Below are 15,300 nucleotides of genomic sequence, written 5' to 3'. Positions count from 1 at the left end.
AAAATATTTTAATAGTATTTGTTGCATTGGCTTTGATAGTAAACAATAATCCCTCAAAGTAAACAATGTACATTGTGTCCAAAAGGCTCCAGGAAATTAGCAAATACAATTCCATTAGACAAGGTAAGAGCCTTCATCATCAAAAGAGGATGGAAACGAAAGAAAAGAACATTTTGAGGTTAGTGCACCTCATTTGAACTCCGTTGGGAGGAAATGTTTTCCTAAATTCACTACTCTTTAACTCCTCTGAATGGTTTCAATGGCTCATGTGAAACCAGATCCATCACTCAGAATAGACTCTGCTTGAGGATCTAGCCCACAGAAGTCTGGTTTGACAGGAAATAAAAATAGTCAAATCTCTTTTAGCATAACATAACATAACATAATAAAAAATAGCAACACCTCTTCAGCCCTTCCTGGGCAGGGCGCCTCCACGGCCCCCACAGCCTCACGGCAACAGTACTTCAACAGCCTAACTGCCCACTGCCGGCTATAGCAACACTTCTTCAGCCCTGCAGCCTTACAACTCCTGGGCAGGGCGACTCCATGGCCCCACAGCCTCACAGGGAGAGTACTTCAACAGCCCGGCTGCCCAGCCATAGCAACACCTATTGAACAATTCCTTGTGTCTTTATTGTATAAAATAAAGACCAGAATGAAGTCCAAAGAAAATAGCGCACAAATCAGAAACAATTATAACTTGTAAGCCGCTCTGAGTCCCCTTCAGGGTGAGAAGGGTGGCTTATAAATGTAGTAAATAAAATAAAATAAAATATCTGCCCTCATATCTACACAGAATGTAGTGAAGATGAATGTGAAAACACTGAAACTCTATTATTCTCTACAGAAAGTATGGGCAACCTGGAAACTGATGGGAGCTGCTAAAATCAACAGATGTACTTTTTGCCTTTATCCAGCAAAATCACAGTCTCCACAAATTGTAAAGTTGTAATCACGAAAGGAAATCATGAGGTTTCTAAAGCCTTCTGAAATCCCGCCCCCTGCACAAAAAGGGGATTTTTTTTCTGACTACAATGTCCCTCTACAACAAGAAGCATCTGCCAACAAAGCTGAAATACAAATCTGGAAATACTCTTGTAAAATTATTTGTGTGTATATATTTGTATTTTAGATTTATGTTTAATCACAACAGAGATGTATGCATTGTTAGTTTTGCAAATGTTATGTTCAAGAATGCATATTGTCATGCATGTATATATATAGCTTGTTTTGTTTCATGTTCTTTTTGTAAAGTACCTGAATGAAAAGTATATTCAAAGAAAGAAATGTGATTGCTTTCTAAAATTAGCCTTTTAATATCCTGAATGTAAAAATTAGTATTACAAATACAAAATCAAACAGACCTGTATTAAACCATACGTTGGTTCATCCAAAATATTTTCAAAGGACTGTGGAATACTCTGGCAGTTCACAAGAATCCTTTTATCCTGTGGAGATCTGAGGATATGAAGAACAATCAATTTTCCTCTTACATCCTTCCTATTCTAGGCAATATAACAGCGCAACCATTAAATTTGGGGAAAAAATACTGAAATAACTTGGGTATAATACTTTGAGAGGATGTATGTATACCATGGCCCCACTGTATCTGTGGGGGTTTCGTTCAGGGATCTTGCAAAGATACAAAAAAACACAGGCGATCATGGTCCATGTTATTAAAAAGGAATGATGGAAGCATATGCTTCAGTGTACCCACATTTATGTCACCATATTTAATTATATGGAGAATGACGATATGGGGTCAGCTAACGACATGGATCCTAACTACGTGGAACCTGAGGGCCCACCATGTACATACAAACCAGTTAGAAAGTATTTGACTGGCACCTCTAGAAACCTTTCAAGAAACTTGCTGGATAAACTCACTCTTTCTTGGTTTCTGAAACTATTTATTTTATTCACAGTCACCTGAAATATACCTACCATCTACTTCGTTATTAAAGCCTTAGATAAGACTTTTAATAAATGCTATCACTTTCAATGCTGGCAAAATAGGATGCAGTATCTGTGCCAGAGGATATGAAATTCAACAAGAGATTGTTGTCAGAAGAGGTTGTATAATCAGTCCTGATGACATTGCTGTTAATAAACCAAAACTGGGCTTGCTAATGCCACACAGGAAACAAAGAATGTGTCGTGTCATGCTTAGCTAACCCATCAGAAACAAAAAATATTTTAGGATACTTCTATTTTAATTAAACATGCCTTTGACAATATTCATGAGTGACGTGATCCATAACGTACTCAGATTGGTTATTTACAATGTTGTTATCTTGTTGTTCAGCATCATTAGGCAAATTTTAGTTTCCCAGAATAATTAATTTAAGAAAAAAAATGTTTAACCTCTCATCTTCTTCAAACTATTAACACAGAATAAACATATGAGTTGACCACACCTCTGACAAAAATGCTCCTTTTTACAAAGTCCATTCCGACTATACAGCTACCCTTTTTCCTCTTTGTCTTCTACCTAACTGGATCTTTTTTAGCAGCATCAGTATTTGGAGGATTGGAAAGATGAGCTGCGAGAGAAACAGTCTTTCTATGTCAGGCTGCAGCAATATTCTAGCAGTAAACATTGTAACAAACTCAGGCTAATTCTATTACAGCTGTGGGAAATTGCCTAAAACAATCAAGGCAAATAGATAATCTCCAGAAAATATTTCACAGTATGTCTGAGCAACAAAACAGAGGAAAAAAGTGAAAGCAAATAAATTGGCATTAACAACCACACCAGCATGTTTAAGAAGTATAGATTTATACATCCAGCTACCAAACTGAAAAAAAAATCCCTGAACACATTTTAGAAGAGGCTTTCCATTGATCTCTAGAGGCATCAACATGTTTACAAGGCCTACCTTACCTGTTTGCTTCATATTGCACATACATGGTTAGTTCTAAATTTTAAAAAATGATAGAAACATATGGAGATGTTCTCTTTTTTGTAGTATAGGAATCTATCTGTGTTAAAGAAGCCATACCCAGAAACACATCTTCTTTATTAAACAAGGTATATTGGTACTAGCAACTAAACAAATGCTATTACTTTCTGACAAACTGAATACTAATTAGAGAATGCCTGATTTTATAAGCAGTGTAAAATGACCGACACAACCACAAACTAAACACAAGACGCAAACAAATGCATCTCCTTCCTCAACATGAATGTCAGGCCCTTGGTGAAGTAGAACTACAAGGTTGGAGAACACACATCATCCCGTTCTCCTGAATAACCTACTGGGAATAACCTGCATTGGAACTCTTGGTATCTGGAAAATGAAATGTTTCCCATCTTTACAGTACTGTAATCTTAGTGTCTTCAAGTGAAACAAATAACTTTTATTTTTTGAAACCAAGTTGCCTATTTTTGAAACAAGTTTTGAACTAAAGTAAGATTAGGTATAAAACCAAGAAAAAGAGCGAGACAGATCTGGAAAACCCACAAGGCAACAGGGCCTAGTTTTGGACCAAAAATTATTCCAGATTCTAGATTGTAAACACAAATACAAAAAGTAGCTTCTTGTGGGAGTTACACCTTCCACCACCTTGCTTAATTGCTTTTTTCCAGTAAATATATTTTATTTACAGAAATTTAATTACTTTTATTCCACACTCTCAATGGTGAACTGCCATTTGGCTGGATTGCGAGACCAATGCTTCCTCTGCATTTCCCATCAGATTTCTTGCTAACTATAGCTTTTGCGGGAAAATATACTTCAATCACAGTGCCCTTTTCTGCATTCCTACTTGCGTACTACAGTAACTATGTAATAGGGTACAACAATATATAGCAAAGTATGCTTACTTCAGCATTTCTTTCTCCCAACACCACTATTATCTATTAGCATGAGATAATATCCAAATAGTGGTCTGATTAAATCAGTACGGATGTTCTTCAGCGACTCTTTCTCTTTACCTTCACTATCCATACTGTAGGTAAATTACCTAGCATTATGCAGTAGTATAATAAAACATTGGGAGTCTTTGTAATGTCAACAAATATTCTTAGTATTTAAAATATCACAGCAGTTATTTCAAGTACATGTCCTACACCAATAGTAATACTAAAAATAATATTAGTATCTTTACTAAGCATACTTACTCATAGAGCACCAAATATTTTTTAAGCAACTGAATCAATGTACTGCTATCTCCATGATGGAAGTGAAGAGCTGGAAGGACAACATCATCCTTTAAACAGAACACTAAATAAGACCATCCCATTCCTTCTTTGCTTTGTTTAATAGATTTTAAATCTGTTAAAGTAAACAGGAAGGACCAATTGCTTTCTCCATTTGTACGAACGGTAGCATCTGAAACAGGATGAAAACAAGAGTATTTAAGCCTGTTGAGTTCATTTCACTATGCCACAGAAAGCACTGCTGAATATTTAACTATATCTACCCTACCATCTATTGCGGTATTTCTCAACTTTCCTAATTTCGCGACCCCTTAATGCAGATCTTCATCTTGTGGTGACCCCAAACCATAAAATTATTTTTGCTGCTACTTCATAACTGCAATTGCTACTGTTATGGATCATAATGTAAATATCTGATATGCAGGATGTATTTTCATTCACTGGACCAAATTTGAATACTGGTGGGGTTTGAGGGGGATTGATATTGTCATTTGGGAGTTGTAGTTGCTGGGATTTTTATTTCACCTACAATCAAGGAGCATTCTGTACTCCACCAATGATGGACTTCAACCAAACTTGACACACAGAACTATCATGACCAAAAGAACATACTGGAAGGGTTTGGTGGGCATTGACCTTGAGTTTTGGAGTCGTAGTTCACCTATAGCCAAGAGCACCGTAGATTCAAACAATGATGGACCTGGATCAAACTTGGCACGGATACTCAATATGCCCAAATGTGATCAACTCCCTCCAGCCTTGCACGTTCTCCCTCGCCCACACACGTGCGCCACGCTGCCAGACACCAAGCACACCTGCTTTCCTCTCCCCACTTGGAGTCTCAGAAACAACCCTCCCCTTGGCTGAGAGGCCGACCAATCACAGCAGAGGGCTCTTGGTGAGAGGATTCACTGCCTGTTTACAAAAAGGAAGAGGAGGACAGGCGGAGAGAACTTCAGCCTTCTCTGTGAAAGAGGTTCCCAAGACCATCAGAAATATGTATTTTGTGATGGTCTTTGGTGACTCCGCTGAAACCCCCCTCTCAACCCCTCCCCCCCCCCCAGGGGTCCCAGCCCCCAGGTTGAGAAATGCTAATATAGTATAAGATCTCACAATAGTATACAATTAAAACAACATAACAATTTAATTTAATTTAAAATATTAAAATAATTTAAATAGTATAAAAAACATTAAACAGATAGGCAAGCCAAAACAGCAGAAAAGGCTAAAACAGTTAAAACCATGCACATGTTCAGAAAATATGTGAATGTGTCATAAAGGCTTTATTACAAGCTGAAGATTAATCCCGACAAGACAGAGGTCCTCCTGGTCGATCGTAAACCAGTAAATCGTATAGGGTGGCAACCTGTGCTAGACGGGGTTGCACTCCCCCTGAAGTCACAGGTCCGCAGTTTGGGTGTCCTCCTGGATTCTTCACTACGTTTGAGGCTCAGACGTCGGTGGTGGCCGGGAGGGCCTTTGCACAACTAAGACTCGTGCGCCAACTGCGACCGTACCTCAGGAAGGCGGATCTGGCCAAGGTGGTCCACGCCTCAGTCACCTCTAGACTGGATTACTGCAATGCACTCTACGTGGGGCTGCCCTTGAAAACGGCCCGGAAATTTCAGATGATCCAACCTTGTTAACTGGGGCTCCTTACAGAGAGCGGTCCTCCCTCCTGTTCAAGGAGCTCCACTGGCTGCCATTCATCTACCGGACTCAATTCAAGGTTCAGGTTCTTACCTATAAAACCCTGAACGGTTTGGGACCTGCCTACCTACGTGATCGTATCTCTGTATACGAACCCACATGATCCCTTCAATCTTCCAGAGAGGCCCTGCTCTCGATCCCACCAGCATCGCAGGCACGTTTGGTGGGGACGAGAGGGCCTTTTCGGTAGTGGCCCCTCGACTCTGGAACTCACTCCCTAAAGACATCAGACAAGCTCCAACCCTGGCAGTCTTCAGGAGGAGCTTGAAGATGTGGCTGTTCCAGTGTGCCTTCCCAGAATAATGCATCCCATAGCACTTTGTCCTCCAAAGCACTTTACATTACCCAGAGTCTGCTTGTATGCCCTCCACAAACACTAGTATCACCTTTCGTTTATGGCCCAGCATTATTTCCAATTTTAACTCTACATTTGGCCTTCCCACTGTTTTTAATTATGTGTTGCTTTTTTTTGATAATGTTGTGTATTTATTGTCTATGCTTTTTAATTGCTTGTATTGATATTTTATTGCTTTTGTTGTTGTGTTTGGGCTCGGCCTCATGTAAGCCGCACCGAGTCCCTTGGGGAGATGGTAGCGGGGTACAAATAAAGTTAACAAATAAATAATAAATAAATAATAATTACAAAGCCATATTTTAATTTGGAATCTAACAGAATCCAACATCATGCTTTTCCACTTTGGAAAAGAAAAGATAGGGTTAGGGCTAAAACAGAAACCAAAGTGCATGGTTTCTTCCAAATATTTATACAGGGTTAGTCAAAATGCATAGGCCAATAAGCCATTCAATTGAATGGCTTATTGGCCTATGCATTTTGACTAACCCTGTATAATTATAAGTTATCTGTTTCATCAAGACTTCCTAAGAAAACTCTCAAACACCTACGATCAAGCTCTAGAACTATGTGGCAGTACTTACTTCTCCCCTAGTGGTCAAACAACTGCATCATCCTCTGACATACAATACAACAGTGATTCTCAACCTGTGGGTCCCCAGGTGTTTTGGCCTACAACTCCCAGAAATTCCAAACAGTTTACCAGCTGTTAGGATTTCTGGGAGTTGAAGGCCAAAACTTCTGGGGACCCATAGGTTGAGAACCACTGCAATACAACATCTTTTCACTCCTTTCTTGTCATAAACAAATATGTTTAATAAAAATTAATTATTTACTAACGTGACGGTGAAGATTTGCCCTGCCAATCTAAACATGAGAAAGGATAATCGTCTTCTAAAAACTCACTTTCTTTGTTTTCTTTTAAGGTGCTTCTACACTATAGAATTAATGCACTTTGACACCACTTTAACTGCTGTGGCTCAATGACCTGGAACCCTGAAAGTTATAATTTTATCTCTGCCAAAGAGTTCTGGTATTCTACCAAATTACAAATCCCAAAATTCCATAGAATTGATCATGATAAAATGATGTCAAACTGCATTAAAGGGTAAAACAGTTGTATAGTGTACAAGATCCACCTAAAGTCTAATAATGTAATCAATTTCAGTAATACCACCCCCCCCCTCAAAAAAAAATACAATACCGAACAAGAAAATAAACAACTGCTTTGTGGATATATATAGAATACTACTAAGAGGGGGAGATACAGCTGTCTCGTTACCAACAGAATATTTTAAAGCCATATTTTTTAAAATCAGGCATCCTTTTGCACATATTTTCTCCAGTTCAAGACTGCTCAGCAGACAGATGACACTACCTTCAAATGTGGGAAAATGCAACATGTTTTTGTGTTATTGCACGGTTGAAGAATATCACTACATAGACAGAGGATTCACTGTACCAGGCTAATCACAGCATTTCTAGAATATTTTATTAATTTACCTCCATTTGAATGTGGTTTCTTTTTGTAAGAGACTGTGTTGACCATATCCCATTCTGCTTCATAACTGTTCATATGTTCTGGCCCTCGTGGAGCCTTCTCCTTAGGAGTCTGCACCCATTCAACAACTGAACTGGAATCCTAAATAAGATACCAAATAAAAATATATCATAGCTACAAGAATTTTTTTCAGAATCCAATTGTACAGCAATCCTATTGAAGAATCCCCACATGTGTCATTTTATAGTCACAAATATCCTAAATGAACTAAATCCCATTTGATCATGGAAGATAAACAGATTCAGTTGTGGTTAGATCCTGGATAGAAGACCACCAGAATACATAATGATCTTTCAGAGGAAGGAATGGGTAAGACCACTTCTGAGTATCCCTTGCCGGAAAAAAACCATTTGAAAGTCATGTAGTTGCTGCAAGTCTACAGGTGAAATGAAGACATGTACACACATATTCTCAAAAATTATAGTGAATCGTGTTGCAGGATTATTTGGAAAAAACTGAGCCAAGAAGTCTGGTTTTTATCCCAGTAGATACACAGTGACCTTGCAATCTAGAAAGATTTATATGGCTTTATTCAGGGTCTACTCATGGATTCTACACAATATCCAGTGAACTAAATAAAGAGGAATGCACATAAGACTGAAATTTCTGAATAATTATTCAGAAATTTAATAATGATAACTTAATAATGATAATTTAATAATGATAACTCTTCCAGGAGTGATTTTCCCTTCTTGAGGGTAGATTTCTCTCATTTCCTGTTGTCTCGCCCTTGTTCTTAACTGTGAGTCTTTTGTAAGTTGGATGTTTGTAACCTGAGGACTGCTTGTACCGGAATATGTTTGTACTTCTTGAGTTCACTTTTACATTGTACAAAAAAAACCATACTGCAACTCCTATTTCAAATATTATCAGTCATTATCTGGCAGATTTGGAGACATTTTTGGAAAAAAATGTTATGAATATATAGCTTCCTACTTTACATGTATTCATATTTAGTTGATCATAATAATTTTTAAAGATTTCATTTTAGGTATGAGTTAGCGCTATATATGCAAACATTTCTTTTCCACTACTTCTATCTGACCCCTCCTGAAGAAAAGATGGTTAAACAAATTGTGAATCTAAACTTTGTGGTTTGATTGTTGTTATTCAGACTGAGAACTCTTGCCTATACCAAGAGAGTTATCAGAACAGAGAAGGATGTCATTCTGTCCATGTACAGAACAAAGATTGAGGATTCCAACACAAAATAGTCAGACCATACAGTTAGATCTTTAAGGTAAATTACAATGTAATGACATAAATGATTTATCAGAACCAGGGGCTGTATTATTTTGCCTTAAGAAGTAGTTGCTTTTTTCAGCAATAACCACAAAAGACTGCTATTTTAACATACCTTCCTTGCATACAGAATAGTAGAGGAGTCTAGTGAATCATCCATTGGCCGCCAATCTACTATCACTTCAGTATCCTATGACAGAAATTCTAGAATTATTCAAATGCATTCAAATAGTGTGGGATATGAATAAATATGATCACAATGCAGACTCTTTTATAATGACAAACAAAAATATTATTGCTAGACACTACCAGTCTGTGGGATAGAGAAAGAGACAGTAATTGAAACACAGAATATGTAAGCCTAATAGAGACACCACAAATATTAAGATATTGGAGACCTTTTCAATGACTCGCAGTATCCCAGACAGTAAAGAATCCTGATCATCATTGTTTCCACTGGATGAGTGGATAAAAATGCCTTCTTGTTCATACACAACCTAAAAAAAGAATACAAAACATTAAGGAAAGTTGCTTCAAAAAGCATTCTTTCATTACATTCAAACGTTTCTGGTGACAGAACTGATTGCTGTAACCCAACCTGGGCATTTCAGATGTGGTGAAAAGATATGCACCTCGAAGCACGAAACACAATCATGTTACAAACCAGAGCAACATTTCTGTTATAACAGATCATAAATTATGCCCACTGATTACTCTGGTTCTGTTGACAAAATAAAGATTATACTATTGCAATGAGTGATGTATTAGGAGCCAGCATCTAGATGTGGTGCAATGAGTATTCAACTGTTACAGCATCATCAATAATTTTGGGCTCCAATCTGTTCATAAAGGGGAAAACTAAGATAAAAGTATGCCATGTGCTGCATTTGGATATCACACCAAATTATTGTTCATCATAGAAAGAAAGAAGCACAGTCATATGGTTCTTTGGCTTACAAATCGCCTTCCATTTCTGTTTTAATTTTATATTAACTGGTATTATTATATTGTTCAAACCTAATTGTATCAATTTACAAAATTTGTTCATTTCCACTAACCACAAAATATAACTAGTTTTGTATTCTGATGTAAAACAAAGTGGAAATAATTTGACAGAAACAAATAATTTCTAAGGGTATATTTTCACTGTAGAATAGTTTTACACCGCTTTAAATTCCAAGGCTCAATGCTATGGCATGCTGGGATTCAGTTTGGTGAGACACCAAACATTTTTTTGCAGCTGCGGCTAAATACCTTGCAAAATTACAGCTGCCATGATTCTATAGCATTATGCCATGGCGATTAAACTTATGTGAAGCTACATCAATTCTACAATGTAGCTGCACCCTAAGCTGCTTGAGGCTTACTGCAACTCTCTTGGTTTATTATGGGGACAGAGAATCGCAGAGCTCTCTAGAAGTTGTACAAGCAGCCTTAGCTAACAAAGACAATGGTAACAAATACTGCAAGTTCCAATTCAAATTCATTTGCAATGCTGCATACTCCCTATATGTAGTAACGTTACAACAAGTATTTGGTTTTTCTTTTCCAGTGTAGACATAAGAAAGAAAAAGTTATAGCCACTTTTAAACTAACTTGATTTTGGCATTATAATCAAAAGCAGAGAAAGTCTGGTTAGGTTTCCTTGAATGTATTCAAACGCAACAGGACCAGAACAGTGGTGAGTATTGCTAGCTTTTTAATAATCCACCAAGTTACCTCTGGCTTTATTGTAATGAAGCTATAGTAAATTTAAAAGCAGGTGTTCTCAATCTTTGTTGCCACTGCAGCAGAAAGGGGAGTAAGTACAAGAGATCAATGCTGCATGGGAATTCAACAATAAATCACAGTTTAGTATTACATCTAAATCAGGCTATATAGAACAGGAATGAAGAAAGGATAAGGAAGGATGAAAGAAAGGATAATCAAGGAAATGCAGACTGATTTTTGTTCAGAGTATGAGACAAAGTATTTGGGAAAGAAAAAAACTGAAAGCAATCAATTGGGAGTGAAGGTCAAAGACCAAGAAAGGAACCTTGTGGTGGTATATCCAATCAAAACAATAATGTAATGTGCAACTATAGTGATAAAATTGTATTACTAAGTGTGCAGTTTTACAAGGTCTGTAGCCTTCTCTGGCAAAGATCGCTAAACCATAAATCCCAGGATTCCATACCATTAAGTCATGGCAATTAACATGGTGTCAAACTACATTAATTCTACAGCGTAGCTGAACCCTAAGAAACAAAGTGAAATATGGTCGTCAATATATTTGTGTCCTCAAATATCAAGACAACAGTAAAGACCTCGGTCACATTGTAAAGTTTTATAAAACTCCAGAAACTTCTGTCTAAAAAGAGGAACAACAGAGCTAGTATAGGAGTAGTAAGCATAAGTAACAAGATGAAGCAGATGGAACATGTTAGTTTACAGCCACTTTGTGAAATGTTACAAAATTATGCAAATAGAGAAAAGTGGAAGTCAAACTCTTAGTATCACTGCTTGCTTCCCTTTAGCAGTAAAATGTACAGTAATGAAATGATGTGAATCAGTGTGTAGAACAAAACACATTACAGGCAGCCCCCAAGTTACAAACAAAATAGATTCTGTAGGTTTCTTCTTACGTTGAATTTGTATGTAAGTCAGAACAGGTCCATTTTTAAGTGCAACTCTGGCTATATATATACTTTGAATAGCCTGGGAAATGGTTAACACCCATGGTATTTGTTTTGCTGTCTGTGCCCCTGTTCATTTCACCTTACTTTCTGTCCGTGTGATCATTGTATTTTGGAAAATTTGGCTTGTTGTGGAAACAAAGCTTGATGAGAAAGCTTCAGTGGAAACACCTTTTCCCCATGAGAACTCCTTCAGAGTGGATTTCTCTTCCGAGGGGTAGATGTCTCTCACTTCCTGTTGTCTCACACCTGCTCTTAACTAAATCATTTGTAAATCAGATGTTTGTAACTCAGGGACTGTCTGTACTTCACTGCAGGATAATTTCCACATGGGTAGCTGTTAGTCTACAGCAGGAAAAATCAATTAATTTTGTGGCACCTTGCAAGCTAACACATTTATTGTGTAATAAGCTTCCCTGGACTACGCTCCAATTTATCAGAAACATAAAATGAAGCCAGTGTATGAAAACTTTGTGATGAGACAGTACTTAGCATGTCTTTTAAAATAGTATTCAATCATTTTGAAATCTTAAAATGTTGCTTTTAAAATGGTATTTAAAAGTCTATTGGTTCCACATCAGCAGCACTGATTGCTTTTCATTTCAGAGACAGTATGCTAATTCCTGAACAGTAAACAGCAGAAAAAATATCTGGTCAGATTAATCTTTCTGGAACAGACCCACTAATTTGATTTCTCTGTCTCACTTTCTATCACTGTCAAATCCATCAACAATTCCATCTGTTTTGATGGGGAACTTCACTGCAACCTCAAAAAGCACTGTTACTTTGTTTCAATATCACAACATGTCTTCTCCTATGTGAACCCCTACAATGCATTAGCTGGCTGCTGGTTAATACCTTACTAACCACACAGTAAATTAGGTAACTGTAGTAGTTACTACAACTCTGGTGACCAGAATCAAAGCTCAAATTAAGCTTGGAAATCCACTGGGTGATCTTAGACAAGTTGCTGTCTCTCAACCTCAGAGAAAGGCAAATATTTTCTGAGCAATTCTTGTCAACTGTTTTAGGAACATATGCATGAAGTGGCATTCTCAAAGAGAAACTATTAATGAAAATTGCAAAAAAAATCCCCATTAGTTATACTATTATTTATTTATTTATTTATTATTCAAACTTATATGCCGCCACTCCCCTGATGGTGCCACTGCTGTAAAGGCTCTGCGTCTGGTTGCTGTTAGACGCAAGGTCTTGACGCTGGGAATTTCCAATAGGTCTTGGTCCTCAGAACGGAGGGATCTCTGGGATTGGTAGGGGGTGAGGCGGTCCCTCAGGTACATCAGCCCCAGACCATGCAAGGCCTTAAAGGTGAGTACCATCACTTTGAAAGTGATCCGGTGCTCAATTGGTAACCAATGCAGCTGTAGTAAGATTGGAGTTATGTGGCATCTCATCGGAATTCCTGCAAGAAGCTGAGCAGCTGCATTTTGTACCAACTTGAGCTTCCGGATCACCGACAGAGGAAGGCCAATGTAGAGAGCGTTACAGTAGTCCAGTCTTGAGATGACCGTAGCCTGGATCACCGTAGCTAGGTCATCCCTGGACAAGTAGGGGCCAGCCGTCTAGCCTGCCGCAGATGAAAAAAGGCGGTTCTGCTAACGGCGGAGACCTGGGCCTCAATCATCAGCAGAGGGTCCAAAAGGCTTCCCAGACTCTATTAGAAGATGCTTCTTCCAAAAAAAAAAAAAAAACCTGGTTATTCCAATGTGCCTTCAATGATTGAATGTAAGATACTCCCTGACCAAGCTTTGCATAAAATGACCTCAGAAGCATTTTGTTTCATGGTTCGTGCAATTAAATTCTTCCTCATCCCCGGATCCTCCTCCCCGATAATTTATATTGTCCTAACTCCCAGTGTTTTACTTTTATCTTTGAATTTGGCCCTGGCCAGCGTAATCTTTGTTTTTTAATGTTTGATTTTATATTGCTGTTTTGTTTATTATATTGGTTTTGTATTTTATGTATTTTATTTTTTGGTTTTGTTGTGCTTTTGTGTTATATTGTGTTTACCGTACTGATGGGCATGGCCTCATGTAAGCTGCACCGAGTTGCCCTGGGGGAGATGGAGCAGGGTATAAATCAAGTTTTATTATTATTATATAAACTTCAAACCACTCCTGGGCTCCAAGCATCTGGGATAAAGGCTGTTCAAGATGTGTGAGAAAAGCCACTAAGCCAGGCATGGGCAAACTTCGGTCCTCCAGGTGTTTTGGACTTCAACTCCCACCATTCCTAACAGCCTCGAAAAGAAAAGGGCCCGAGGCTGTTAGGAATGGTGGGAGTTAGTCCAAAACACCTAGAGAGCCGAAGTTGGCCGTGTCTGCTGTAAGCTTTGGCCTCAGTGGGTCAAAGGCCGGCCCTCTTGCCCCCTCAGTCCACGCAGCAAGCTGGTCAGAGGCCCCACGCTTTGCCATTTGAGTCAGGAACACGGAGCCCTCCCCGCCTCACTTCGCCTCGTCCCCAAGAGGCATCCAAAGGGAAAGGCTGGGAAGGGCCTCCTTCTTTCCCCGAGCCCTCGAAGGCCAAAGTTCCTCCTCCCCGCTTCTCTCTTACCTTTCCGCCCGCAGGGGCCGCCATCTTAGCTACGAGTGTTTATGATGACGTTGCGCTCCTCACGTGCTCGCGGGCCGTTTCGACAACAACCACAAGCCGCGCCGCCCCGGCTTTTAGGCCTCGCGTGGCTTTGCGCATGCGTATCTGTAAATAGTGCCGGGAGAGGGAGAAACGGAGTCTGCGCGGCGGGCAAAAACGGAAAGGGACGGAAATTGCCGAATGCAGCCAAGGGAGAGTTTCGAAGGGCAAGGCGGGTTGCGCGGACCTAGAGAAGTATTGAAAAGGACTGTGTCTTGTGGAGGGAGAGTTCGGCTTTCCCCGCTCCAGTAAGGCTTCGTCGGTGCTTCACCCATCCGCTCCCACATGTTTGGAACACTTTGATTCCCCTTTATATGTTATGGCTCCACTCCACCCCAAAGTATCCTGGGATTTGTAGTTTGGAGAGGCGGTGGAGCGCTCTGACTGAGCATTCTAAATGCCCCGCCGTAAACTACCAATCCCAGGATTCCATTCAATAAAATCAATTAAAGGAGAATCATAGTGCTGTATTTGTGCAATGTGACAAGAACCTTGACTATGTCTAAAGGTTGCCCCAAAAGGGTCCCTACATTTAAAAAAACCGAACAAACCCATGTTTTATATAATAGTTCATATTTTGAATATATTTATATTTGTGAGTTGTATACAATATATGTGGTATAGTTCAGATATACAAGTAGAGAATATTTTGTCATGACTATTTTGTAACTAAATGTACATTTCATAGAATCATAGAGTTGGAAGAGATCTCGATCTCATGGGCCATCCAGTCCAACCCCCTGCCAAGAAGCAGGAATATTGAATTCAAAGCACCCCTGACAGATGGCCATCCAGCCTCTGTTTAAAAGCTTCCAAAGGAGCCTCCACCACACTCTGGGGCAGAGAGTTCCACTGCTGAACAGCTCTCACAGTTTAAGAAGTTCTTCCTAATGTTCAGATGGAATCTCCTTTCTTGTAGTTTGAAGCCATTGTTCCACGTCCTAGT

The 15,300-nt window shown here is 39.0% G+C and overlaps 1 protein-coding gene across 1 annotated transcript in view; it reads right to left on the bottom strand.

The window, feature by feature from the left end:
• The window catches only part of TBC1D15 (TBC1 domain family member 15), a 29,087-nt gene extending 14,666 nt beyond the window's left edge, over window positions 1–14,421 (bottom strand). The window contains exons 1-6 of the mRNA XM_060777451.2: window positions 14,277–14,421; window positions 9,426–9,524; window positions 9,143–9,217; window positions 7,728–7,866; window positions 4,124–4,334; window positions 1,365–1,458 (exon numbers count right to left, since the gene is read on the bottom strand). Coding sequence (XP_060633434.1) covers window positions 1,365–1,458; window positions 4,124–4,334; window positions 7,728–7,866; window positions 9,143–9,217; window positions 9,426–9,524; window positions 14,277–14,300 — 642 coding nt within the window. The 5' untranslated portion in view covers window positions 14,301–14,421. The remainder of the gene's footprint in view (window positions 1–1,364; window positions 1,459–4,123; window positions 4,335–7,727; window positions 7,867–9,142; window positions 9,218–9,425; window positions 9,525–14,276) is intronic.
• Window positions 14,422–15,300: the final 879 nt, after the last annotated feature.

Source organism: Anolis sagrei, chromosome 5 (genome assembly GCF_037176765.1).
Source record: "Anolis sagrei isolate rAnoSag1 chromosome 5, rAnoSag1.mat, whole genome shotgun sequence".
Classification (NCBI taxonomy): Eukaryota; Metazoa; Chordata; class Lepidosauria; order Squamata; family Dactyloidae; genus Anolis; species Anolis sagrei.
This window is presented reverse-complemented; position numbering and strand designations above follow the sequence as displayed.